Genomic DNA, 27,717 nt, shown 5'->3' with positions numbered 1-27,717 from the left:
GTCCCCCCCCCCCCGGGGTATACGTAATAATTAATTTCAAGGGAACAAGGGATGTTTTTGGATCATTTTGTGGGGAGCAATGGAATTTACTAATGGGGAACAGAGGAGAAAATGGTGAAGGGATTAACCCACGGCTTTTTTCTTTAACATTTTGCACATTTTCAGCTTGTATGCGAGCCAAATTGGCTGCAAGCTGCTCAAAAAGGCATTTGCAACATGATGTCATGCCTTCCTTTCCACTAGAATCACGCACTCTCGTACCCAGCGTCTTCGTTCCCTTTGACCAGCAATTGCTCGTTTTGTCAAGCCAGCATGCGCAGTATGAAACGAAGACTCGAGGTACGAGATTGGGTACGAGATTGTATCATCGCGTTTTACAACATTTTTGCTCAGGCATGCGCAGAAATCAAAATTTCGACGAGAAAGTGACCTACTGTATGCCATTAGACTTTTCGTTTTTTTAAAATTTTTTTGCTCACCTTTCCTTTTCGTCCTTTTCTTACCTTTTTGCTGTAGTGATTGACCTACTCGGCTTGCTTTCGGTTCAAAAGTTCCCGAGAAAGCATTATCGAGACGGGCAATGCTTACCATGGAGTAGCCAAGTCACTCAAGTGTAGTCGAAAGAAATTTTGCTCCGAGCTTTTCACTCAAATTTCTGAGCATTTTTGTGCATATGTTAGGCTCCATTGACCCGATCACTCTGATCTGGGTATCATTGGAATTATTTTTTCCTGCTGCAGAATGCCAATTTTGGTCAAAGTTGACGTCAGAAGTGGAACAAAGGCATGGCCGACGCTGGCAACCTCATTCCCAGGCTCTCTCTCCTCTGTCTCCCTTGTTCGTTGGGAGAAGGCAGAGGACAGAGAGCCTGGCAATGAGGTTGCAACGCTCCATTCTCGTCCCCATGGCCCTTTTCGCTTCTCTTAACCGGCAGGGCCTTGACACGAGAATCGCGTGCCAAGGTCCTGCCGGCTAAGAGGAGGAAAAGGAGTATGGGGACGGGAATGGCAACGCTTGCGACGGCCAGCATGGGTGTCAATATAGGAGCCGGCAATGATTCAGAGAAATCCTAGTTCAAGAATTAGCCAGCCAATCAAATCATGAGTCTCCAGAGCGATCATTTACTCCGGATAAGGCCCCACCGGCTAAGAGGGACAGACGGCTCTGGGACGAGAATGAGACGTCAAGAACGAAATGCAAAAATTCTTCGCAAATTAAATGTTTCGAATACCTTTGAAAGAAAATCTAATAGAGCGAACAGTGGTAAATCAAATCACAAACCGATTAACTAGTGGATAGCAAATATTAAATTCTTTCTATATATGCGGTTTATAAAGCTTTATTTTTCTGTGACTTTTGGCTTCGGAAATTGCGCGGGCTCTAGGGACGAGTTTTGGCGGGAAAGACGGCGAGAATGAGCGGGAATATATTACGCGCGCGCAATGTGTTTTTCCACTGGAATTTTACTGAACTGTCAGTTATCAAATAAAAGCAGTTATGACCGGTTAAGTGGGATCAGAGCGTGTCTTTAATGGTACAACTGTGGTCCACGCTTTTCTTCTTCTACAAAATGTCGTCTGCTATTTTGTTTACCAAGATATTAGTGTTGCTGATGAATGTTATGGTAGTGGAGGACTTGCAAAAACAAGGATTACATTGCAACTGGGTTTGTGATGTCAAGAAGGAAGATGTAGGACGTCGCGAACAAATTGGTGTGAATTTCAAGTTCAGAAAACGAGTGCACGCAAACTGTACAGACGACGCAACTGTTAACTCGTGGGACTTTATCAGAGTTGGAATTATCGTAGCACCTGACGTTGACAATCCAAGTGAGTTCAGTTTCTCAGATTTCTTGACATTAGGCATCGAACATGTCTCGCCACGTCAGTTTTTATTTGGAAACGAAAACACGGACCTTGAATCCATCAACAGGAATGTTTCTTGTCTCCTACAACCCAGGTCAAACGAAACTGGGAGAGTTAACGGGCTAGATGCGCTCTACTCGCCCTTGTTTTACTTTAGGAACTTTGTCAGGAACTCCCAAAAGATACCTTATCTGGGCTATGTTGAGATAGGCGGGAGATTCAATCTTACTGCTGGTTTTAACAGTTCAACGTCGCCTGAATACCGCCTGAAATTCGTTCAGTCCGACTTGACTCGTGTCAGAATTTTGAGTGTGTTGTTCTTGGTATTGTTTTTATTACGCAGCCCATCCCTCTTAACGCTGTTTTGTTCAACCGTCAAAACAGTACAGATTGAACGTCTCTCGCGTGCCACCAACGTTGAAGAATCGGAGGAAGATCTTTGCTCGGAAGCAACTCGTAGGGCTACCGAACAGGAAGAATCGATAATTGAGTTAGTTACTTTACCAGCTGCAGCAAACCGAGATGCTGGGAAGGAAATTCTTTCATCTCGTGTTGCCACAGAGCATGGAGAATTAAACGACAGTTTCTACCCTGGGACTAATGATGATTTAGAGCTTGGCAGTTCCACAGCTGCATCAGAGCACGATGCTCTTCGGATCAGCACGCGTCTCCCCAACCAGGAAAACAACAGCAGCGATGAACATTCCAAGATGGTGGGCCTTCCCCGACCTACAGCGGGAGAAAAAAATCCCCCAGCATCTGTGCCAGAGTTCTCTCCGACTTATTCTGTTGGTACCAGTGATCATAGAGCCAATGGGAGTAGTTCTGCCATGGAAGAAATTGAGCGACTCGGAAACAAGCCGCAAACTGGTGTCCAGCACCAGAACATTGAAAATAGGAAATTAGATAGTGTTCAAGTGATGGATGTTGAAGCACCAGCCAGCCCAGTAGGCTTAAGAAGTTTCATTGCCAATAAGGTGTTCTCCAACAGCAAAAGTTTAAGCTTGCCTTATAAGTTTGTGAAATTTTTTATTTTGATAATGTTTCCACCATTTATCCCTATCTTGATTGATGTTTTTGTGCTTGCAATACCAAGACTATTTCCCAGAATTGCATCCAGCCTTCCCTCACCATTCCTGATTAAATCTGTGGTTATCTTCACGTATGAGGTATGCCCAGGCTTCATGTATTTTTGCCTTCTGTGTAATATCATCAGAATAGGTTGTTTCTGTTTTCTATGGTCTGCATCAAACTGGGTGCCAAGTTTTTTATGTAGGAAACATCTTGTGTGCTTTATGCGTAACCATTACTTGAGCCAACTTATTTATCCCAGTAATTCTTGGTCTGCCTGTGATGAATGCAAGGAGGCACCAGATCTTCCCAAGCATTGCGAGATTCCAGTTAACATCAAATGCAATGATGGCTGCAGTCTACTAGGAATTGTCGAGAAAGACTGGAAAGATGTGTCTCAGAATTTTTATCCAAAGTATATACGTGGACTTTTTTTGGGAAGTGAGGATGAAAGTTCTTGCCCAGTGTTAAGGAAATTAGTTTGTTTAATCCTTGGTGGCCTAATATTCATTCTTTTAGTTTTCCTGGATATTGTAGCTTCTCTTCCTATTATTTCACTGTGTTATGGAAGAGTGTGGTTCACAAAGAACTGTTCTCAAAATCGATATTGTCAGGCAGTTTGTCTTATAGGTGAGTTTTTTGGCACCTGCTTTTCTGTTATCTGGATTGCGTATTTTTTGTTCTGCAGTTTCTTATCAATGGTGTTAGCTGTGTCAAGTTTTTACATTGCTGCAGTAAACTATCCCCTGGAAATTGGTTTTTATTTGGCCATTAATATCATGGTTTGGCACATCATCTGGAGGTGTTACAGTTCCTTTACTGACATCTATGAAGATGTTCTTAAAAAGCTGTTCAATGCATGCAGCGAAGATCATAAAAGTGAGTTTAACCAGTACAAAGAAGGGAATATACAATATATTCCACATAAACTTTTCACTTCTGCGTGTGATAAGATAAGACCTGTAAGAAACAGCGTGAAAAAGCTGTTTTTTCACTTAAATGTTTGGCTAGTTGGTCTTTTCTTTTTATTATCTTTTACAATGGGAAGTAGTGCAGATATACCCATCAGTAAGGTTCTTGGAGGCACTGTCACATTTTTAGTGGTAGTCCACCCATCACTGTGGGATTTCCTTCTAACCAGAGGTAAAAAGGAGGAACGTAAAGATGCAGTGTTGAAGGAGAAAGTTAAAGGTCATGTAGATGCCTTTTTCAAGGGTAAACTAGATTAAGAAATGCAAAGGACTTTAATGTTTGGATCGAGTTGAAGACACACTTAATTAAAGAACTGAGTGTCAAAAGTAAGACCTTATTTTTAAACAAATAAAGCTTGGGTGCTTGTATCCATACTGCATTTTCATATGAGCTGGACTACAATTCTCCCAATTTTCATGATTTTTTAAAGGGTGGAGATGTAATCTCCATTGATTTCTCAACTTAACATAAGCATCCTACAGTTCTGTTACCTGTTATTGCTTAAATAGATTAACAAAAAGATGATTGAGTAAACAAGTACAAATTTTGTACACTTGAGACACTTGAATGCGGTCTTGTGCAAACTTGGAAATCTTTTGTCTGACCGCACCCACCCCCCTTAAAAAATAGAAATCACATATAAATCATGTGCATATATCTTACCTAGCAGCATCAAAGTCTCCTTAAAAGATCATGTTGAGTTTGTAAAATCTGAATACTTGTTTACAAACTATCAATAGTTGTGTAAATTGTTATTGTGAATCCTAATGGTGGGGCTCTTTGAGTGTCGATGTTTTAAGATAAAGAGATAATCTTATTGGTGAATAATAAAAGAGTGTTTTGTTTTTGCTGATTGTATATTTTTTGCAAGGGTTGCAGAGTTCACAATTTTAGCTAGTTAGCTTCTTTTATAAAGTGCTTTGCTTGTTTTATTTGAGGTTATTGCAAACAAGTTAGTTGACACTTAACTGATATTTGATCAACATCTCGGTTGAGAGTTGACTAATTTTTGTGGACATGCCATGAAGTGTTGATTGATAAATGAGTCGGTGAACACTCCATCAACTATCAACGGACAGTTGATTGAATGTCGATTGAGTACCAATTGGATGCTAATCGAGGGTATGTTTGACCTTTGAGGGGGGTGGGTGATTTGGTACAGGCATGAATTTTTGTATTCTTTCATTCACTAGCAATTTTTTTCTTGGGACATGTGTATACCCGACACTTTTTTCTCCATGTTAAATGCTTTTTTGGGTTCAGTGAGCAAGCATAATTTTTTTTTTGGCAGTGGTTGTGTACAAGAATTTTTTTGGTACAAGTATGCTTGAAGGATAATCATTTTTCAAAATCACCAATCCACCTCAAACATCAAATGGTCCACCCTTTTCTTTAAGCAGTCAACTTCTCGGTGTGCAGCAAAATAATTTTCTACCCTCATCACATTTGACATTCTATTAAACTCAATTTGACTAAATTAACAAGAAATAAAATGCAAACAGCGGCAACAAACATAACACATGAACTATGCATGGTTTGGAACAACAATCTAAAATTTTCTTGACGTTTCGCATGCTACAGCACGTATCTTCAGAAGTGGTGGTTACAAAAAAAACGAAACATTTAAAACTTAAAAATACAAAGTGACTAAATTAGTTAAAGAGGCAACACATAGCATTAATAAATTAATAGAGTAAGGACAGAACTTTTTTTTTAAAAGGATTCTGTATTTATGGAACAATTTGCCTGATGAATTGAGGACTGCCAACTCATGTTTCTTTTAGGAGAATATGTACTATTTTTTATAAAGATAAGGTTTTCGACCCTGAGTGCCCCTATACCACCTGGGCTAACAGCAGTTAGTGAGTAAGGATGATACTTAGCCAGTTAGTTAGATTGCTATTTAGCTAGCTGGTTAGGTAGTTAGTAGATAGTTAATAAATTGCTTGTTAAATGATTAAGCTTTTATATATTCATACTGTAACATTTATTTTCATAATGGGTTGACTATCACATATTGTTCGTCAGTTCCCTTCTAGTCTTCCTCACTGCCTTGCTATGTACTAAGATTTTTATTAATGTGTTTATTATAATTATTAATATTATTTTGTAATATCGTTTATTTTTTTTTCTTTGTTATATAATCCCAGTGAAAATTGAATAAATTAAATTTATTAGTTGTCTTCTAACAAACATTTTGTCTGCCTCCTATGAGAACTCCAATTCCATTACAGCTTACATTGACACTAATAATTACCATGCTTCAATCATATTACTTGGCCAACTTTTCACTAGCCTTTCAAGCAAAGGTAATATATTGAGTTTGACCACATTTCCAAACATCAAGAAGAAAATTGAAAATATCATGTTTAGCAGAGTATTTTTGACAAACTTTAAGGTGTCTGGAAATGTAGTGAAACACTGTCTTGCCCGTTTTTTGTCATAAAATTGTAGCCCATCAGCTAACAACATTTTGTGATTGAACGCTACATGTAGTATTATACTAAAACTCATAGAAACATGGAGAACATGTTTTCTATTTCTTTTACAAAATTCAGTGACAAAAAAAGAAAACAACTTGTTTACCCTGATCATCAAGATGTAAATCCTGTTTTCTTGCACCATCTTTACGTCAACCGCTCATGCTAGTTCTGTTTCCACCGAGTTATAGAAACAGGTTTTAAACCACTGAGTGCACGTATCTCTTTCGGCTATTTTCTAAAACAGGATAAGTATGGATGAGAAGCGCCAGTACAAGTAATGCATAGTTGACTAGTAATAATAATGATTTATTTCTAGTGCATTACATAAAAAATCTCAATGCTCTTAGAAAAATAGTAATAATTTAGGATCAAGGGTCCTTTACAATAATTAATTGCAATGTAAAAACTAAACGAAGAACAAGATTGGCCTGCTTAAAGATTAAACTAGTAGAAATCAGAGATTATGAGAGTGCGCTCGACGCTCTCCCTTTAATATATAATTATATATCGTAAATAAATGATTTCACTAGCTCACTTTCAACCTTTGTCTACTGCTAAAATCAACATTTTTCAGCAGCAACCGAGGTTTTACAGTCAGATATGCATAGCGTCAAAGTCCATGCTAGTGAAGAGGTCACGATTTGTTGATACGTTGCGTGACGCTGTCAGTTTCTGTAGTCTCTCAAGTTTCATAGAATATTTAAATTACGTACATTATTCTAAGCTAGCATTTGCAGTCGCGTGCTCGTTTCGCGACTAATTTGAGTATTTCCCCTGATGAATAAAGTAGTCTTATGGATCTTGCCTTCAGAGTACTTTTCCACCGATTCCAAACAATAAAATTTCGACCGGATAAAGACTGAGCTATCTGTCGCGACTGGAACTAATCAACAAATGCAATCAAAATGTAGCTGTTCCCACGGTTGTCATCCCAAAGCCAAGTCGTGTAATAAACAAGGACAATTCCCTCAGATTGCGATAAATGCTGCCATCGAAGCGTTTAAATTCGCCAAAATCTAACGCTCAGAGCACATAATAGCGAGGTGTACGGCGACTGAACAGAAAGAAGTCAAAAAAGGATCCATCGGAAAGACGAGCTCAGATGGCCTGCTCACATACTCACATGTTCGTCACATGTCTTATCACATGTCTTAGCATTAAACGGTACCAGTTTACTGGCCGTGACATGCCCCTGCAAAAATCAAGCGGGGTGGCCATTTTGGTGTCCTTACAGGAATGTGGGTTTTTTCAGCCTAGAACCGTGCACAGGGAGAGCAACTCTGAAAAGCCACAGGTCAAAATTAGGTTTGCGTTCCACTTCGTCGAACGCAATAAAAAGTCTGTTTTTAAAAATATCAACTGACTAGCAGAAGGAAATTCCAAATTGGTGCACTGGATGAAAAAGTGCAACTACCATAGTTTTTTGTCCTAAACACCAGCCTGTACACTCCCAGGTTGTCAGTGGCATTTGAGTGAAGACACCTATTTGGTTGACGTAATCACAATCACCAATACAGATCAAGCAATACATTTATCTAGTCTTATGGAGTCTTTTTTTAAATTAACGCAATATCACACAAGACAAAACAATATTTTTTCTTTATTTTTTCATCACCTTAATCTCTACTGACCATGTCTAAGCAAGCAATAAAATATCACATACTCTTTTACAAAGAGAGAAATAAAATGTTGTAGTATACTTTTCATAAAAAAATATATCCCTGACAGATTTGAACAAAAACCCAACACAAATCCCTTTTCCCAAGTTAAGTTATTTCAGTTTTTTTTTTAATCATTATTTTCATGATCTTAAGAAATTTATCTTTCTTCAAGTTGAAAATTGTCTATAAATAATGCAACTGTTGTTGCAGGATTGCATGCTCTTGGTTTAGTGTTGAGGTCAGTGGACAGGGTGTAATGAAAGTATCTATGCAATGGTTTCTTCACTTGTTGGCCATTGGGTCCATGATAACACTCATACCTATGGAATCTTTTGACCTTTTGACAGTGTATCTGGAAAGAGAGATAACATATTACATTTGAGCATGTGTTACATGAGGTCCAAGCCTATGTACTAGTACAACTGTAGCCTGCAAGTATAGTAACTTTTCTGGCTTTTCTTTTTCTTTAGAGGGTGAAACAAGAGGCAAAGGTATGGCCGTGTTTTTAGGCTAATGGAGTGGGTGGCAAAGGGTTTATGTACAAAATGTGATGTGTGAAAAGCAACTAAAAGATATGTGATACATGAATTTAAGAAAGAAATTGTTTAAGGCATGTTGTTGAGACCTTAAAATGAAAAAAAAACTTAAAATGAACTTGACATTTACACCCCGGCACGCATGCAAGTATAGACTTTGTTTTTATTGGTTCTCAATTTTAGGTGTGTGTGGCTGTTGGTTAATTTCAACAGTTTAAATTTAATGTTGCAATATGTTTGTTGGTGTGTGCTAAATTAAGTGGATTTGAATTTTTTGGGGGAGTCAAACTGACAGTGTATTGTTGTCTTGACAGTTAAAGGGCTTTATTCGATTGCTGGGGAATTTTGAGCATAATTTTTTGGGGAAAATCAGCAGAACACATTATTATTGCATCACCACAGCAGAAATCATGTGACTGAATAGGTGTGAAGACAACTTTGGTCACCTACTTGGAACCTGATGGAATGAGAATGACATCATCTTTGGAAAGTGTCTTTGTTTCACTGTTGACTGTCACGCTAGCATCTCCTTCCTGGAAAAAAGAATTATTCTGTTAACTACACACCATATTTGGGCGTTTTAACGCCCAAATACTATATTCAAATGCTTAAAAGCATTTGAATATATGTATCTGTGATGTTGACACTTACAGTTAGAGATATCAACCCTAAAAACTTGAAATCCTTGAGATACCCAATTTTACTTTCTTGACCCTAAAAATGAAATTGAAAAGTTGTTGAGCTCCACCAATTCAACCACAAAACTCCATCAAATTTCCAAAAAAATTTTGCCCAAAATGCCAAACATCAACCAAAATATGTCTGAAATGTCCAGAATATGCGCTTTTCTTCGCATTGTCCAGGAGATTTGGTGACCCATACAGGAAACTGAGAGATTCAGTCTGTATCTGGGAGACCAGATCAAGGAGTTGGCATAGATCAATGCACTTACTATTTGAAGAAGCCATGTTTCTCCCTGCCATTCATCACACTGTTCACCCTCACCATGAACATTTATCTACAAAACACAAAAGATTGTTGTTAATTTGTGAAACCTTGCTGAAGTGAAAGATTAAAGCACAGATGACCCTTTACATGCAGGAAAAGGAAGGGTTTTCCAGAGAACATTCTGTCCTGCAAAACAATACTGATACTTGTTTTGATGAGATTATTTGAGTGCAATTTATAGAAAATATACCATGTTTCTACAGAGTTATGGCAAAAGAACTGGCTGTTTGTATAAAAGATAAATGCTGTTGAAACAAAACATTTTTAAATACAAAAAGGAATGTTGACAATGATGCAAAATATATCTCTCACACTTGCCTTAAATTCTCCTTTGCCAAAGAGCTCTTTTGTGCCACATTCAATTTCATTTTTGTTTTCTGCAATCCACTAAAAGTAGTTGAACAGATTAACACGCATGATAACTATTATTCTTTGAGATAAAAATATTTAAGTGCATGTGTTTACACAGGTAAGGTTAAGTCTAGGCCAAGTAACCCATCAGGTTGGTACATTTCTGTAGCATTAAGTGGTTAGGGGTATTTCTACTCCCCCCTGAATGGGATGCTGAGTCCATCGCAGGGTAACACCCAGCATTAAATTTGTCGGTACCTATCACTAATACTCCAACATGGAGAGAGGCAATGTGAGAGTAATGTGTTTTGCCCAAGAACACAACACCATGGCCCCAGCCATGGCTTGCACTCAGACTGCTTGGGCCAGAGTCGAGTGCACTAACCAGGGTTGAGGGCACTGCACCTCCCACAAAACACAACAAATTATGATTTTTTTTTTTCCAGAAGATGACCGCAACAGCACTGGTAATGGATGATAATAATATTTATTTATGACTGCAACAAGGGTCAACTTTAATTAGTCAATTGTCTTTGTATTAAGGATTCTGCTAATTGAGGACTTTCTAGTTCTCATTTTGAAATACAATGGTTTCCATATGGTGATGCCAAAATAAGCTAACTATTTTTTATTTGTGTTGCAAAAGAAAGGTAAAAAGTGTATTGTGATGTTGCAACCTGCAACCGAGGCTCACACAAAACACCTACTAGTCGCACAATCAAAGCATGGCTAATATAATCAAAACTTTATATATTTTACAACAGACTGTTATTGGGATGGTTCGAGTATAACCATAACAAAAAATGAATATAAGATCATATATAAGTCGTTCAGAGAACTCAAGTGTCGTGCATTTCTGTTATCTTTCTTTGAAATAGAGTTACAGTTGTTTACTGAGAAAATCAAGGTCACCTGTAGGGTCTCCCTAACAATACTGTGGAGTCCATTATTTTATACCTCTTGGTGGAGAGAGAATATGAGAGCAAAATGTCTCTCCCATGAACACAACCTTGGACAATGGTCATCTGTTACCTCAATTTACATCAGTGATGCATGTTTCTCAGTGTAGCAAAGCTGACAATTATAATTATATTACATGTGATAACATGTGTACCTCATTCAGTGAAAAGGGTTCATGGACTTCAGTTTCTAGATCAACTTTAACAGGCGGGTCTTTGGCAATGTTTTCTGTGGATTGAAAAACATGCCAGTCCATCAATAGGCCACTTTCAATATATTAAAATTTAGCTTAGTGATAGTGAGGCCTAGAGGACACAAACAAAAGAAATGAATAAACATGCATGGTCATTCAATTTCCTTTGTTTGTGTCCTCTAAGCCTCACTGCCGAGCTGAATTTTAATATATCAAAAACAGTATATGCTCATCAAAACGGTCTATGCTCTGTCAAAAACAGCCATGCTCATCACCGCTGAAAAGGTAGAACTTGATCAACTTACAAGAACTTAAAACATGCAACTAGCATTGTTACTAACAAAGGAAAACCCCAGTTTGAAAATTCCAAACGGGTTAGGGAGGTTGCTTATGGGAAATTGTAAGTAGGTTTTTGCTGGCATTTGAGGTGATTCCTGAGAATTGCATTGCGCATCCCTACTGTGCACGATTTTTGCGTCATTAGCGTGTGCTCACGAGCAGGTGCACATATACAAGATATACAAAATGGTGGCTTTTTCTAAACGACTTGGCCTGCAAAAGACAAATCATTGTTTTTTCCTTGGAAACGAGTACTGGGACCTAACAATTTTTTTACTTAGTTTGAATGCAGAGATCACCATCTTTCTATGCTGTGAATATGGACCAATTTCCATTGCAGAGAAAAAAATTATCATGGAAAATGAGAGCATAGCCACCACTCGTACAAGATAATATGTGGCCCCAGGACACTGCGTGCTTGGAACATATTGTATCCCTGTCGACTAAATATGAGTGCCCTTATCCTGAAATGTACATTAAATTGCTCCTTAACATTTATGCAATATATCCATTGTTGTATTTCTCGCTTAACTTTCTTTCTATTTTGCTGCTCTCTTAAAGCGTAAGGTGAATGGTTCAAATATAAACGTTTCTTAAAGGAGACAATTTCAGGAATTATGGGGTTTATTGAAGGTCTTCCTGCTCCTAAACGAATATGGGGATCCCCCTTTTTTATTTCAAATTTTAAGTTCTCTTGATATAAGCAGCAAACAGGTTAAGTTTGAAAGAAAATCTATTGTTAGTTCTATTTCGATGGAATTACCTTAAACAGGGTTATTAGGGCTGGGTCCAAGGGCCAGTGTTAGCAAGAAGAGTTACAACTTACAATAGCTACAGACTGCAATGTAAATAAATACAAATATAAAAAAGCATATAATCCCTTAACCAACCAGGGGTCGCGACTCCTGTTTTATATTCTTCCGAGGCAAAATACCTAAAAAGTAAAAACAAGAGAACAGTTACGCCATCAACACTGCAGATTTTAGAACAAACAGCCAGCAAACAAGCAATATAATATGAACTTACTCCTTAATGATTGGACCCAACTGAGTGCCAAGGTCATCACAGTGGAACCATTTTTCCCAAAGGGGTGATACACCATCCTCACAGAAATACCTGTAAATATTTAGAAAATTAACACAGTAATAAGCTGCAAAGTACAGTACAACCTGCGTGTAAGAACCTACATTTTTTTAAGTCTGGCAAAATAGGTTCTTGTATTTTGGGGTACTTATTGGCAATTAAGGCCAAGTAGGTTCTCAATTAGGTTCTTAATCTCTATGAAGGAGTTTAAGTCGTTGATCGCCAGAAAAATAAAAAAAACCTTTGGTTTTGTCCTTAAATATCCTGGGGGTGAGGGGGGTACCTCCTCATGTGGGCTATATAGGTATGTGAAGCCCCAAAGGATATGATTTTTAAGCCGATTTGGTCATAAATAGGTTTAGTATTGATTTTAGCCATTTCGGTCAAAAATAGGGTGTCGTGGTTTTTGCACTCTGGTGTTGAATTGGGTGTGTTTTTTAGAAGAAGCTACTTTTTCATCATTATCGATAAGACCATCAACAAAAGCCCTTCACAATGCCTTTAACATAAGTTTGAACTAGGAACTAAGTATAAGGCAGGTCTGAAACAAAATACTGATTTAGGATTAGGTCATAAATACATGTAAGGTATCAAATTTTTGGTCAGGTCATAAATAGGGTAGGGAAAATCACAGATTTTGGTCATAGATAGGGTAAGGGTTTTGGGAAGCGGGCTGCACACCCCCACCTAATTTTTCTCAAAGTATCCCCCGCCTCCCCCGCAGGTTAAATATACAGAATTTGTTCACAACTGTATTATGCTAAAACTGATTAAAGAGTGTATATCTAGTGTTGCCTCAATAACAAGAGTTCATAATTTAACCGTAATCCAAGTACAAGAACCTGCTTGATCTTGCCTGGCTAAACAGGTTCTTATATTTTTAGGTTTTAAAATGGCAAATTTCTGCCAGCAGGTTCTTAAGCCACTAGGTTCTTACATGCAGTTTTTTACTGTACCAAGCTCATTTACTGTACTTTGATTTGTATTCTGATAATAGAAGTATCAATATATACATGTGAAAATGTGAAATGTTTTATTAACATATTTTTAAGTCTTGGAGCCCTGTTAGCAAAACAGAACAATGAGATATCATAACTGTTTATAAAATTGCATCTATAAATGGTTACAGAACTGTAATACGAATTTTTGGTTATTTCTTAATATAAAATGATAATTATATTGATATGGAGAGTAGCTAGTTCTTCAGTGATTTGGAACAGGAAGTATTTTCAGGCCCTGTCATACCTCAACCCATCAGTTTCCTCTGGAAGCCTCTCACGTTCAATGACCTAAGATTAAGGGTTCAATCTAAATAAGAGTTTAAAATCACTGTGTATAAATGCCTGGGCATAAGTCCCACCTAGTACGTCCATCAAGACAAAACCTGTTTTCCCAACAATTTCCCAAGAACATTTAAAATGTATGTACTAAACTTTTCAAAGGTTATTACATGACAGAATGATATTGGCAGCAACCATAATCACTGATGATAGATATCAGATGATAATTAAGATTGAATTGAATGACATTTCATTCTCTCCCAAGCAGATAACAGATATAAATTGAGCACTACACCCACCATATAATATGACAAAGAGATAGACTAGGCTAACATGGTCTTGATCTGATTCCAGTGGTATAAAGATATTCCCCCTTTGGATTGGATCTTTGACATGATTGAATACATTTGAGTAAAGACCAGTTTCAACCACAATGGAATTCATGTAGATCACATTGAAGTAGGCACCTATTTCCATGCACCAAGTTCACGCCTCTTAAAAAACAGATCTGATAAATAATTATTATTAAAAATTCTTAAAAGTGCTACTGAACTTAGCTTCCCAACAAGATTACCCTTGACATAGATGGCAAGTTATAATTTACAGCGTTGTGCTCTAGAAGCGCTCGGGTGCCACAGATTACTAACTTTTGCAAAAACTTCCTTTTTACATATGAGCTTAAGTACTGGGCAACCAGGATTTCATAGATAGGAACCTTTGGGCTCCTTGAAATTTCTCTTAGACCACAGCCTTGCAATAAATCACAGAGTAGCTTACCAATCCAACTGTATCCTCCTTACGTTGAGGTGAGTGCTGGACTCTGCTTGGAAGTACAAACACCTGAAAAAAATTGTCTTCCCTAATGAACAGTAGTATGACTGATTAACGGTTTACAAATAATCCTTTCAGCAGCTTTTATCTGTTTCAGTCTTAGAAAAAAAAAAAGCTTAATTATCTAAGTTCTCTCTCAGACCCTCTCGCTTGAAAGTTCTTTTGTTACATCTCTGTAGATAAGTATTTCTCTTTTTGTTTGTTACCCCTGTGTGTGTCTGTCCATACAGTAAGCACTGCAGAGAAAGTTACATGAGCACCAAAGGTGCAAGCTGCTAGGCTGTTCGGAGTCATGTCCACCTCTCCCCCATCTAGGAAATTTTTCTTTTAGGGACTCAGAAATACCATTTCCCACATTTTCTAGGGAACACTTTCATAATTCTACATGGAAAAAATGTTGAGTATTTCATAACTAATCGCAGAGGTCATGGGTTTCAATTTCATTCAAGCTATAGTTTTTTTAGGCTTTAATTTCACAGCTGCTTTAAGTTCTATACAAAACTGCAATGATCATTCATGTCTTAACAAGTTTACACTGCAATACATTCAACATGTCACCAATACCTCTCCTTCCTTGATAATCACATCCTTTGGTTTTCCTTTCTCGATAATCTTCAAGCACATATCACCTTTGACCATGTAGAAAAACTATCAAGACATTAAAATAATTAATGTTTACCAAGCTACATGTATATTACTATAAGGCAATTCACATAAAATGATTATTTCAGTATAATTCTTTGACTCAAAATGTCACTTATTTGAAAGTATATATTATGCAATTGCCATAGGATTTGTTAAGTTCATTTATTCTGAACATTTTGCATGCTAATCAAATTAAAATACATAAAACAAGGTTTTCCTGTTTGGCAAAATGTTTGGCAAAATACATAGTTTAAGGCCGCACTCATCTTTTACAAGCAACAGTCAACTCAACTGCACCTTCTCACTATTTGCTGAGGAATAGGGTTTTCCTCTGATTAACTCTAGTAATATTAAACCTTATTAGCCTTCTAGGCTTTAGAGCAGTTTTCAATTCAGTGTCTTAAAAATCACTCTTGACTAACAAATCCCATTCAATGACACAGACAACCAAAGAAAACACAAAGTAAAATTTTACATGCAGCTGATTCAAAGTGCGGGAAAGCCTTTGCTAACTAGTCATCATCGGTCCTGGTTTACTTCTGATTGGATGAAAAGTGCCGCAAGTTTTTCAAGCCAATCTTGTAGAGCAAGGATTCAAAACCTATTACTTTTTGACACTTAAATGAAAACCACTCTATCTAGTGATGATTTTGATCTGACACCATCAAAATGAAATGTGTTAATTCTGTTAAATTACAATAGTCTAGGCATGAAAAACAGCTCAATGCAAATTGTGGTATTGATTCAGTGCTTTCTTTCAAGCATATGATATGAACAGTATGTTACATTTTCTGTTAAAATTGAGTTCCATGTTTTGTTGTCAATTATACACTATTACTTATATTTATGGATTTACCTCCTCTCCTTCATCTATGTGGTAGTCTTTTCTGACATTTGGTCCACCAACAAACATCACCTTCAGCTGTCCTGCCCCATACCTTTAAAGAAACTTATACAATCAAACCTGTATTGAGTGGACCCCATATTAAGTGGACACCCTCAGTCAAGCAGACACCCTCAATTAAGCGGACAGCAGAGCAAGTCCTATTTTTCTTTTCCCACATTCACTGTAAAAAATACCTGTATTCAACGGACACCTCTATTGAGCAGACGCGGACACCTTAAACTTGACTTTTATGGTCATTTCTTAATTGTTAGAAACCTTATCAAACGGACACTGCAAAAAGAATGCATGATTTTTTTGTCCACGTTTTAGTAGCTTGGTCATTTAAGTCTGTCAACAAACTGAGCTATCACAGAAATGCAGAACTTTTGTTCTTGTCTGATTTAGCAAACATTCACATGATTCAATCAATATAGATACTGTTACTGTATACTTAAATCGCTTTACCCCATATACTTGTCATTGTTTATGGAAATACCGTATTTCAGAGTTCTTGACCATTTACGAGAATGCTATTTGACCCTTTCAAGGTCTTTTGATACTGATGAATATTAATATGACCCTTTTAAGATGAATTCTGAGGGAACCTGTTTTCAACAGACACCCTGTATTAAGCAGACACTAGAACGGGTCCTGAGGGTGTCCGCCTAATACAGGTTTGACTGTAATATTAAACAACAGCCTCGAAAAATTTCTGAAGTTGAGAATTAACTATTGCATGACGTCAAAGATTCAACAATTATATTCCATTTACTCGAAGATGCACAACTTGGAGAAATTTAAGCTGCTGCTCATGTTTATTTTGTATCAAGATGTTTTATCATAATTACCCATACCTTTAAAGAAACTTAAAATATTAAACAACAGCCTTGAGAAATGTCTAAAGTTGAGAATTTAGTATTGTATGACGTCAAAGATTCAACAGTTATACTCCATTTCCTCGAAGAAGCATAACTCGGAGAAAATTAAACTGTTGCACATGTTTATTTGTGTCAAGATGTTTTACCAAAATTATCCATTTCAGCTCACTCAACAAAATAGCATACAGAGCACAGCAAAACAATCAGCTTAGTTAGATGAGAGATTTCTGATTTGAAAATACTCAGACTGGACAATAAATCTTTCACTGCTTGGTTTTGTATGCATGACCTGTTAAAAGAGGGTCGCACAGGGGTATTCTCGTAGCCTACAGTGCAGGCGTATTTTGGGCAGGCCAGTGCACATTTTGCGTATTAGACTGCCAACTGCCCCACCCCCCACCCCACCTCTGCACCAATCCTCTACCAGTCAAGCATCCAATTACAATCCAAGATGACGGTATTGAAAAACTGATTTATTTAGCATTCCGCTCCAAAATAACGCCTGCACTGCAGGCCAGTATTCTCGTGATGCGCGATTAGCTGATTCAGTATTTTCAGTGTTCAAAATGTGAATTTAAGAAATTTATTATTCCTCGAGATCCGTGACAAGAAGGTCTTGCGTGACCCGTCAAGAACTTGAAAAATTAACTGATGTTTATGATTTCACTACTCGATTCTATGTGATTTTGAAACAAAAGTCCTCTGCAAGATTAATCAAGACTGAAAACATCAAATGTGACCAGTCACTTTTCAACTGACTCTTTCAAAGATGATTTCCAATGCTGCATTGCATTGCACATTCCAGAATCGCTTAGGGATACAAATTACCAAAATAATATTTATTTTAGTGTTCATGTCCATTTTAATAGTATAGAGGTGTCCACTTAAATAGGAGTTCACTATCAAGGCAAATATAACATGCTAATTTTAGGGCAAGAAAAAAAATTTGAAATCCAGTTGTCCAGTGGGTCAGTGCATTTCAGTTTTCAGTTGCCCCCACTAAAATATCACTTGCCCAATTACAATAGGTATGCGATGGTCATGCTTTGTCCATTTGCATCATTTACCAGGCATTGTTTATATTCAAGTATGCTTGAATTCTAAATTAATCCATGCTTTCAACTCATTGCTTTGCTCATCTGGAAGTCTTAAGTTTGAAATTGTTTTTGACTGGAAATTATCACTAACAATATATTACGACTAATGAGACTAATTTCACTTCCCCACCAGACCACCAAACTTCTATTTTCACTAGCCCAAGACCGGGCAGTAAGACCTGGGTTTTCTCCTGCCCTGAATTTCATCAACAGACTTAAGTGTCTGCTTAATAAAGAGGATCCTCTTAATTTAGGGTCCACTCAATGGCGGTTTCTCACTGTACACTAGTTATGATTATATTTGTAGAGGCAGTGCCACAAAAACCAGTCTTCCTTTTTACTGACAGCAGTAATATTTGATGGCTTGGCTTTATAATCCCAAACAATCGAATTGCAATTGACTGAACTCTTGAAAGTCCAATACCCGCTGATTGACCGGATGTGCAAGATCATTCTAATTAGCAATGATATTGTGCTATTATTTTAGAAATGGCACCATAATACCTTCTTACTGGCTGGAATGTAGGTAATATTGTACCCCAAATTTGTAATATTGCACCATAATTAATCCACTAGCTTCTATTCGCTATAAGTTCCATAAGACAAAAGCTTGTTAAAAGGATAATATATGCAGGCATATTTGGAAAACAAATTTTTCCACGTTCTGAGTGTGCTTCCTAGTCTTAACGCCAGTTTGTTGTACTTTTGAGAAACAGAGCTAGATTTCAGAGTGATTATTCGACCTACTGAAATAAAACAAAAACATTCTCTACATGAGAAACACTTTGGAGAAATAAAAATTAAGCGTGGAAAATAGCTGCTCGTGATTTTACTCTGACTCTGATACTCACATCAGCTTGTTACAAACTGGCGGGAGAAATGAACTTTTGTTTTCCTCGATCCACTTCACCATGTTGAGCGGATCTCCCAGTTGAGGATTGATTTTCTTAGTCACTGCTTCTTCACCGCCTTCTTCTCCCGTTCTCTTGGACATGGTGACAAAGAATCGAGACTCACAAAAAGTGAAATCCCTGGACGGCCTGGAGGATGACCTGACACTGAGTTGGGCAGATGGAGCGAGCGAGGCGATTCGGAGAGACGACTGGTGCGAACTAACTCCAGGCTTGCGGGGGCCGTAATCGGAGATGGTGACCGGGGGAGGGGTAAAGTAGTTTGTCCAAGCTGACACGAACTGAAATGTCATGGAATTTTTCTCAGATGGAGAAAGGAACTAAAAATAATGAATTTGTAAGGAAAATAAGGGAAATATTAATCTCAGATCAAAAATGATGAGTTTTATTGTTTGTCAAAGTTGAGAGCTTCTGGGAAAAACTACCAACAAAATTTCTACTCTCCACCCCCCAAATTTTCCAAAAAAAAGCCAGGCTACCAAGTCATTATTTATTGATGCCCTTTCAAGCGTCTTTTTATTGAAACACATTTTGCTTGGTCATTGCAGATTACAAACGTACAAACCTCCTCCTCAATTTTCCGTGAAGTCGATTTCGGTTATTTATTGCCATTTACTGGAAGATCGTCATGGCTGCTCCAGCAAGTGTGACCAAAATGTACGTGGAACAGCTACGCACAGAAGCCAACATGGAGAGGGTACCGGTATCGACGACGGCAGCTGCCCTTTGCAAGTATGTCGAACAGAACCTACAGCAAGACCCGCTCGTTACTGGAGTTTCCAGCTCGGTGAATCCGTACAAAGAGAAATCTTCGTGTCTTATATTTTAGCCTGGAGGAAGTTTCGTTGGCTTGGATGCTTTTCAATAAGTAGCAGTTTCTATTTGACTCTTGGCTCATGATCAAATATGGTGGCGAGATGGTTGTTATATTTTTCTGTATGTGTACTCTATTCACTCTGGACCTCAGCTTTCTTATGGATGATTAAGTGATGTTCGAACCTCTGATCTGTTATGATTCGAAACGTTTTCTTTGGTAATGTGTATTTTATTGCGAGTCACATCTACGTTTGCAACCGGATGAAACTGCTGTATTTAACTTCTTGTCAACAAAAGCCATTGGTTAGCAACGGAGAACCGTTTTCACTTTATTTATTTATTACTGGAAGGCCTACTGTGGTGCCACTTTTGAGATTTATGCAGATGATGTCAATTTGTACAACTGGTATAAAAGGATGTCTCCCAAACCAACATTCTGTGAAATGTAGATCAAATAGATAAGCTCAAAAATAAATATGTTAATATATGCTTTATATATGCTTTATATCCTTAACCTCTTGAAGTGTAACCAGCTGAACAGCCTTGCTAGCATTGTTTTCACTTTGTCTGTGCTTACGGGTAGGGGGGAGGTGTGGTTTGGTGAAAAGTGGGAGTGAAATAATCATCTTGAGTTCATAGGTGGTTATTAAAGTTGCATTCAATAGTGTCATAATTTGTGGCATTTAGTTCAGTTTTAGTGTTTTATCGAAAATCTGGAATATATCTTGTTGCAGTTTACTGTCAGTGAAGTCTTGTTTTGCTTTGCATTAACAAGGGGGGAAATTTATTTTTGATTTTATCCAAAATTTATATATATTAAAAAGTTTCCAGCAAACTGCAATTTTTTAAGAGAGAGTCAATGTTTGCTCTTAGTGTACAAAATTTTCACAGTTTACTTGCGAGGACATTTTGACAGAAACTATGCCATGCAGCCCCTTTTGATTCTTCCACTTTGTCTTTGCTTTGATGCTATTAGAGCTGTCTTGTGAGAAAGATATTCAAAGGTAAGTTTGATTGCCAGTGCTACCACACCATAATTTACATTCTGCAACCCATCCAGGGGTGACCGAAGGAGGCTTTCTACCTTACCAAGCAAGATGGCATGATCTACAGGATTCCCTGGGAATGTGGCAAAGTTTACCTTGGTGAAACTGGGGTAGAAAGGATCATGGAGCAATCAGTCAAGAAAAGCTAAACCTTGTTATTTCACATGCCTGTACTAACTCTAAGACCTCCAGCATTTCAGTACATACTCACAAGTTCGACCTCTATCCACTTTGGAATGAGGTGAGGTTTATTGATCAAGACCCTCATTGGTACACAATTTGGGTGAAGAGGTCTATCCACTCTTTTAAAAGACCTAACCCTAACAGAGTGGTTTTCACTTGAGTGTCTAAAAGTAATTGGTTTTGCATTTTACTATGGCACAATTTTGGCTGAAAAAACTTGCACCACTTTTTCATTCAATCAGAAGTAAACCACAACCAATATTATTGTAACTTGGTTGCACGTTTCTTTTGGGGTCAACTGCATATATTGACTTCAAGTTTTGATTGGTTTGTTAGATTGTTTATGTCCTTTGTGATTGGCTAGAGTGTTTACTTTGGTTTTGGTTTTACGACACTCAATTGAAAAATGCTCTTACATCACCGAGATAGTGGAATCAAAATTCCCAAATTGTGGATACCCATGGTTACAAAAAATCAACAGCTGGAGAATGGCACAACAGTGGACCGCTGAGGAAATAATTTCATGACAGAACAATGAAGGATCAAAAGACACAAATCACAGCCGACCTCCATGATATGAATGGTACCATGCAATCTGTATCAGACGACCTCATTGCCAATGCCTCAAGAAGATAAGCAGTAAGCAAGTAACTACATAGAGGGACAAATGATGAAAGCTTTCTTGACAAATTATCATTATTGTAACAGTAGATTAATGTCGATTTTTCCCAAATACCCTCTTATTATGGTATGAAACTATTGAATTGATTGGTAGAACGGCATGAATATTCCAGGTTGAAAACGTTTACTAAAATGGCCAAAACAGACATTTTCGTCTTCATTTGTGGCCCCAAAATCGGGCTCGCGGCCGATGATTTCCGAAATGGCCGGAAATAATCGTATTTTCTCGTGTTGTTTACTGCTCATGCTCGGTAAGAACCTCACCCACTTCTCACCTTGCGAGTTGAATATCAGATTGTCAAGGTTTGAGCGGAGGCTTTGGGTTGAATTGAGAGCGAAAGATCAGAGAGGATTGAAACGTTCGTAAGGCGTCAAGCAAGTTCTGGTGATATTATCTTGCAGCAATGTCGTATGCTACTACAACGGAGACCCTCAGACTTCAAAGAGTGACTGTGGAGCAACTAAGAACAGAACTGAAGGTAAATCGCATCAAGGTGTCTGAGGCAGCAAACGAACTGAAAACCTACGTGGAGAAAATCCAGCGAGAAGACCCGCTCGTTACAGGAGTTCCTGGCAACCAAAACCCGTTTAAAGAGAGAAGTTCTTGTACTTTATTCTAGACAAGCGGTGCACACAAAGTCTTTGTGTATGAAATTGGAATGCAAGATCAAGAGACTATGGGTATCACTCGCGATCGCTTTGTTTTGCTTTTAATATTATTCGCTGTAACTTTTTCTTTGGAGTTTTCCGGCTTACACCGCGGTGGTTGTGCCATTCTTGGAACTAATCACACACGATTTTCTTTGTCCTGATGAAAGAGATCCGCTTTGACTTGAAACTCGCTTCAACTGGAAATGGGCAAGTGAGCAAGGAATATGGCGGCCCGTGGTCTTTTTGTCTTGCGATCGCTATTTCAAAGTTGGAACATTTGAGGGATTCTCGCCCAAAGAGGTAAAACATTTTCTTTCTACGTCATTTTCTGCGAAAGCGAAATGAAAACACGAACCGCGAGTGAATATATCGAAAAGGTCTATTACAAATTTCTTTCTTTATTTTTGCCACGATCTAACGATCGAAGCGTTATTATGTACATGGAAATGTATCTTGTCAATGTAGCTGCAAACGAGTAAGCTCAATTATTGTAAATCTCTGTAAATCTGCGTGTAAACTCCGTATGGAGTACGGAGTTCGGCTGCATAATACCATTGTATTTGACTGATTTCATTGTATATTAAAGGCATTATCTTATTGTTGTTTGCTGTGTTTTCTGTGATCGGGTGAGTTTTACTCGCGTAGTAACGAGCATTGATTTTTGTGGATTCCCTACAATTGTCGCCGAGGGTGTGACGGGTTGGGATGTGAATTTTCCTATGTCGGGTGTTTAAAAATACCTAAATGGTGTTTTAAAGATTTGTGTGCTCAGCTCAACTGCTTGGCAGTTTAATAAAAGCAGGGCTAATTGGATTGCAGTAGCATATTGTTTGTATTTCTTCTCCCACTCAAATGAAATGCTTGCAAGGACTTTCAGGAAAAAATGTTTTTCGTAGGATTCAAAGATTTAGCGGGTAATAATTTTGAGGGTTTTCAGTCTTCCAGTTCAAATGTCGGGAAAACTCCAGAGATTTAGAGGAGGTGCAGGGCCACAGCCAGAACAAATTATGACTGAGGCAACATTCATAGTTTAATTCTCTTGTTTATGAGACTAAAATCAACAAAATCGGAAAGACAAAAATGACATCTGTGGCACATGCCTGAAATGGTTGCTCCCAGGGCTCTCAATTTCCGACTGCTGGTCAAGGGGAACGAGATTGAACTTGTCCCCTTAAGATAACATGCTCACTGAATAGAGCACAGCTATGATTCAGGTGGAATCATTTTATCCATAATGAAAAAAAAAATGAAAAAACAGAAGGGACCACTCCTGGGAAAGGGGGGTTCTCCCTTATAGGGCTATATAGGTACGTGCAGGGTATGGTTTTTCAGCTGTTTTGGTCATAAATAGGGTATTGATTTTGGCCATTTTGGTCATAAAATTACAAGAGCATGGTTTTTGCACTCTAGTCTTGCATTGGGTGTATTTTGTGAAGAAGCTACTTTTTCGTCATTATCGATAAGACCATCAGCAAGAGCCCTTCACAATGCCTTTTACATCAGTCTGAACTAGGTAACTATAAGGCAGTCTGAAACAGGGTATTGATTTAAGGGTCTGGTCATAAATGGGGTATCAAATTTTTGGTCAGGTCATAAATAGCGTTGAGAAAGTCACAGATTTTGGTCATAAATAGGGCAAGGGTTTTGGGGAAGTGGGCTGCACACCCCCACCCAATTTTTCTGGGAGTACACCCCCCCCCCCCTAACTGTTGGACCACTTATCTGCCAATTCCACAGAATTTTCACAAAACATAAGACCCATAAAATAAGTGCATATTGTGGGTAGTGGCTGCTTCCTCTAAGCAGATGACTTGGAAGTACTTGGAACAAGTTATGCAGTGCATTATCTTATAAAAGATGATTATCAGCTGCACGTTTATGTTATTTCAAGTTGGGGGGGGGGGGGTGGCATAAAGCTCTATTACCGGTACCTTCATTTAGGTTCATTTGAGTGGCACGAAGTCATACTCACTTGAGGAAACTATGAAATCTTTCCTGTCCAATCAGAAGGCCCCACTGAAAATTCAGAGACAAGGGGTACTTACCATTTACATGGGAAAACCGGAAATTCCAGTTGGAAAATCAAATGGTTTGCGCCATTCCGTTTGGGAAGCTTCAGAAAATATGGGCTGTGGTTTGAGGTGATCCTATTTTTCTGCTCTTTTAAGTCTCTCTAACTGATGTGGATATACTTTATAGCGATTCCCTCTCCCACAACGTGACATTCAACTGTTTAATGTTTATACCTGAAATTTCCAACCAGATGGTTTTTGTAAATGGTAAGCACCCAAGAGCTCACGCCAAGGGGCCTGGGAAAGACAGCTGAAATACAACATGGCTGCTAATGAAACGGAAGAAGTCGATGTAGCAAAAGAATTTAACCTTCTTCCAGTGATATTTGAAACAATTCAGGCACTACAGAAAACCAACGACCCCCAGGAATTTACAAAAAAGGTAGTACTTTAGTTTTTTGTTATCTCTTTGGGAGAAAACGTCAGTAAATCGCTTCGTACTTTTCTCAACACGATGCGAGCGAGAAGCTTATCAACAGTTATTAAGCTTAATAAAAGTTTTTTTAAGACTTTTGTTTGAACTAATTGTCGATAGCTGTATCGCGTTTTGTTTTCCAGTGAAAAGGAATTTGTAAAGAAAAATTTAACCCTTTCATTCAGTCTTTTGTTAAACTTTTAGGTCAATAGTTTTCGCTCAAAGTTACAGCACTGCAGAACGTTGTTAGACAAGATTCCAGGAATAGAAATGAGCTGCGAGGAACAAAAAGAAATGTTGAGCAAGTGTCAAGCTCAGTACACCGAGAAATGGTGAGTCGTCTTGGAAAGAAGAGTGTTCCTCTTAGCATTTAAGAGAAGTTAGAAAAAAGCCTCCCTTTGTATGCTCAATTCTTTCATCTTCGACAGACAAGTTAAACTGCGATCAGGTGTTCTTTATTTTCGGCGAAGGGACAAAAAGAACGCCTGAGCGCAGGTTACGGACAAGAGAGATCTGAAAAATTCTAGTTTTATTCAGTATTAACATGTACAGCAAATGTTTATGACTGTTCAGTACTTGCACCTAAAGGTAAAAAAAAAACAACCACAACAACGTATCAGTCACTTCATAAGATCTCTGTCAAGCTTTGTAATCAGTACAAAATATTTTGGTTTTGAGACTCTCAAAGGAAATGCAGACAAGCCTGCAGGGAATCATGATACTTTTATTTTCAAAACAAATTTAGGACTTGGCAACATTGAAGTCATGTAACTTCTATAGAAGCCATTAAGCATGTGAAAGAAGAGAGAACTTTACTTATTAAGGCTCTATACAGAGTACAGTTGAACCCCTATTAAGAGGCTGCTTATTGAACAGCCACCCCTGCATCTGAGAATTGGGAGAGGGGGTATTCCATAGAGTGGAATTCTGCGGGAATCAGGGGTAGAACAGTCTGTTCGGACTTTTGAAAGCAACTGGGGTTGGGCATTTTGGAATTTACAAAGCCAATGGAGGTTAGGTGAAAATGCCACCTGTGGTAGGGTACGGATATTTCCTGGAATCACCCATTGCCTTGGATGTTTGGCTTACCATTTTATCAACTCAAGTCTGTGGTTAGTACCTCCTAAATTAATGCTATTTGATGTTTCCGGTGTATATTTCAAGAACAAAAATGGTTTTCGGTGTAGAAATGTAAAGGGAAAGCATTGAATAATATTATAGCAATATATCACAACATTGCACATCCTAACTGTAAATCATTTGGAGTAACTGGATGTCCTGGAAGGGGGGGGGAGGTTAATGACCAAAATGGTGTTTCTCCCAGCAGAGGCAGGGAAATATTTCACGGTCAAATTAAAATACCTTGTTCAACCAAATGAGTTTTTGGTTTTGAAAATGTATTTTCATTTTTTTTCAGTGAACTTTTAAGAAATTACAGAAATCTGCCTGTGTTTACAGAAGCTTTCCTAAAGGAGACAAAGTCGTAGGGCCAGATGGTTTTTTATTAAAAAGGTAGCAAGCTGAGAAGATGTCGGCTAAAGAAAACAAGAGATCAACACAACTCCATCAAAGATAGTCTTGATTATATTTGGATAAGAAGAAGGTTATGACTCCTAGGTGCTATTGTTGGGAATTAATAGATGGAGATGAGTCATACATTAGATTGAACTTGTGAACAAAGCATCGAGTTCAAATTGGGATGGAAGGAAACTGCATCACTCACTACCTTGTTACGAGTCAGTATTCATTTTGGAAGGATCTATGAAAATACTCATACAATATTTAGTTGTTGTCATTGTTAATATTAGTTGTAGTATAAAAGTGAAGAAATGTATGATTACATGAAAATTTAATAGTGTGAGTGTTTTAGTAACCCAAAGCACTTGCATGTACATATGCAAATGAAACATTTAATACATAAAATGTTAAGTAAAAGGCTTTCATGAAAATTTTGGATGGTGTATATTGAAGGCTCATATTAAGTTTCAGTGCTTAAATTGTAACCTCACTTGAGCTCTTAGACTACGAGTAGTCCCTCTTTCGCTTAGTCCGTCGTGCGAGACGCAAAAGAAAACCGCGAGAAAAAAATGGCCGCGTGAAATCCTGGAGGCAAGGAGCACACGAAAGGAGGGACTACCGCCTAACTAGCCCAAGAGTTTGAATTATGCGTTGCTCTCACAACGCAAAAATATGATTGGCTTGTGTTAGAAGCGTTGACAACGTGTTGTCAACATTCGAGATACCTGTGATGTCTTACAGGAATGTTTTGGAACAGGAGCAAATCGAAGCGTTGGAATCACGCTTCGCAAGCCGTGATGTTCTTGCAAATCTGCCAGCAGGCGTTTTGGAAAGATTTAAATTTATCCAATGTTTTGTTTGGCAAAGCTTTCTGCCTCCACCCCGACTGCGAGCGTGTTAGTGATTTCGCCGCTCAACAACATTGTCTAAGTCAGCGAATATAAATTCACTGAGCTTGGCCTTTCTGCCGTCCATTTGAAAGATTGAACCGGACTCTCACTTGACACCTGAAATTTTCCGCTGCTATCGGCAAACATTTCACCGCAGTTGGATGATCTCCTATGTATAATGTATAATGTATAATGTATAATGTAAATTCTCGGGTGAAACTCTGTTGAAATTTTCGCAATAACTTTTAGACACAGCGAAAATCGTTACAAGAGGCCTCATTCGCCGTCTTCTTTTTAAAACTTTTTTGACAGTCGGTTTTGCTGAACGAACACTGAACGAAGATATACTTCTCATGGCATATGTTTTTGCCTGGCTACTTGAAGAGTAGAGTAGA

At 38.1% G+C, this 27,717-nt stretch overlaps 3 protein-coding genes across 3 annotated transcripts; 2 read left to right on the top strand and 1 right to left on the bottom strand.

The window, feature by feature from the left end:
* Positions 1 to 18: 18 nt before the first annotated feature.
* On the top strand, positions 19 to 4,756 carry LOC145484585 (uncharacterized). The gene has a single exon (XM_081463179.1). The coding sequence runs from the start codon at positions 1,532 to 1,534 to the stop codon at positions 4,163 to 4,165; it is 2,634 nt and encodes an 877-aa protein (XP_081319305.1). The 5' UTR covers positions 19 to 1,531; the 3' UTR covers positions 4,166 to 4,756.
* A 98-nt stretch (positions 4,757 to 4,854) lies between these two features.
* Positions 4,855 to 19,522, bottom strand: LOC145484611 (3-hydroxyanthranilate 3,4-dioxygenase-like). Its single transcript, XM_081463209.1, has 12 exons — positions 18,991 to 19,522; positions 16,135 to 16,216; positions 15,198 to 15,281; positions 14,580 to 14,642; positions 13,768 to 13,811; positions 12,466 to 12,555; positions 12,330 to 12,373; positions 11,062 to 11,135; positions 9,915 to 9,983; positions 9,541 to 9,606; positions 9,039 to 9,121; positions 4,855 to 8,404 (listed from the first exon to the last, which is right to left on the bottom strand). The coding sequence occupies exons 1-12, from the start codon at positions 19,341 to 19,343 to the stop codon at positions 8,335 to 8,337; spliced, it is 1,122 nt and encodes a 373-aa protein (XP_081319335.1). The 5' UTR covers positions 19,344 to 19,522; the 3' UTR covers positions 4,855 to 8,334.
* A 4,872-nt stretch (positions 19,523 to 24,394) lies between these two features.
* Positions 24,395 to 26,447, top strand: LOC145483362 (mediator of RNA polymerase II transcription subunit 9-like). Its single transcript, XM_081461864.1, has 4 exons — positions 24,395 to 24,464; positions 24,722 to 24,881; positions 25,119 to 25,246; positions 26,332 to 26,447. The coding sequence occupies exons 2-4, from the start codon at positions 24,762 to 24,764 to the stop codon at positions 26,399 to 26,401; spliced, it is 318 nt and encodes a 105-aa protein (XP_081317990.1). The 5' UTR covers positions 24,395 to 24,464; positions 24,722 to 24,761; the 3' UTR covers positions 26,402 to 26,447.
* The last annotated feature ends 1,270 nt before the right edge of the window (positions 26,448 to 27,717 follow it).

The sequence above is a fragment of the Orbicella franksi genome, chromosome 4 (assembly GCF_964199315.1).
Source record: "Orbicella franksi chromosome 4, jaOrbFran1.1, whole genome shotgun sequence".
In the NCBI taxonomy this organism is placed as follows: Eukaryota; Metazoa; Cnidaria; class Anthozoa; order Scleractinia; family Merulinidae; genus Orbicella; species Orbicella franksi.
Note: the sequence above shows the minus strand (reverse complement) of the source record. Positions and strands in the feature narration are given on the sequence as shown.

What these genes read in the sequence shown, in the direction of transcription:
- LOC145484585 (XM_081463179.1), top strand. Translation starts at nt 1,532, where the DNA reads ATGGTACAACTGTGGTCCACGCTTTTCTTCTTCTACAAAATGTCGTCT.
- LOC145484611 (XM_081463209.1), bottom strand. Translation starts at nt 19,343, where the DNA reads ATGACATTTCAGTTCGTGTCAGCTTGGACAAACTACTTTACCCCTCCC. An exon ending in AGGAGGATACAGTTGGATTG is followed by an intron (nt 13,812 to 14,579) that starts GTAAGCTACTCT and finishes CCTTAATCTTAG; the next exon opens with GTCATTGAACGTGAGAGGCT. An exon ending in TTGGCAAAGGAGAATTTAAG is followed by an intron (nt 9,607 to 9,914) that starts GCAAGTGTGAGA and finishes TGTGTTTTGTAG; the next exon opens with ATAAATGTTCATGGTGAGGG.
- LOC145483362 (XM_081461864.1), top strand. Translation starts at nt 24,762, where the DNA reads ATGGCTGCTAATGAAACGGAAGAAGTCGATGTAGCAAAAGAATTTAAC. An exon ending in CCCAGGAATTTACAAAAAAG is followed by an intron (nt 24,882 to 25,118) that starts GTAGTACTTTAG and finishes TTAAACTTTTAG; the next exon opens with GTCAATAGTTTTCGCTCAAA. An exon ending in GCTCAGTACACCGAGAAATG is followed by an intron (nt 25,247 to 26,331) that starts GTGAGTCGTCTT and finishes ATTTTTTTTCAG; the next exon opens with TGAACTTTTAAGAAATTACA.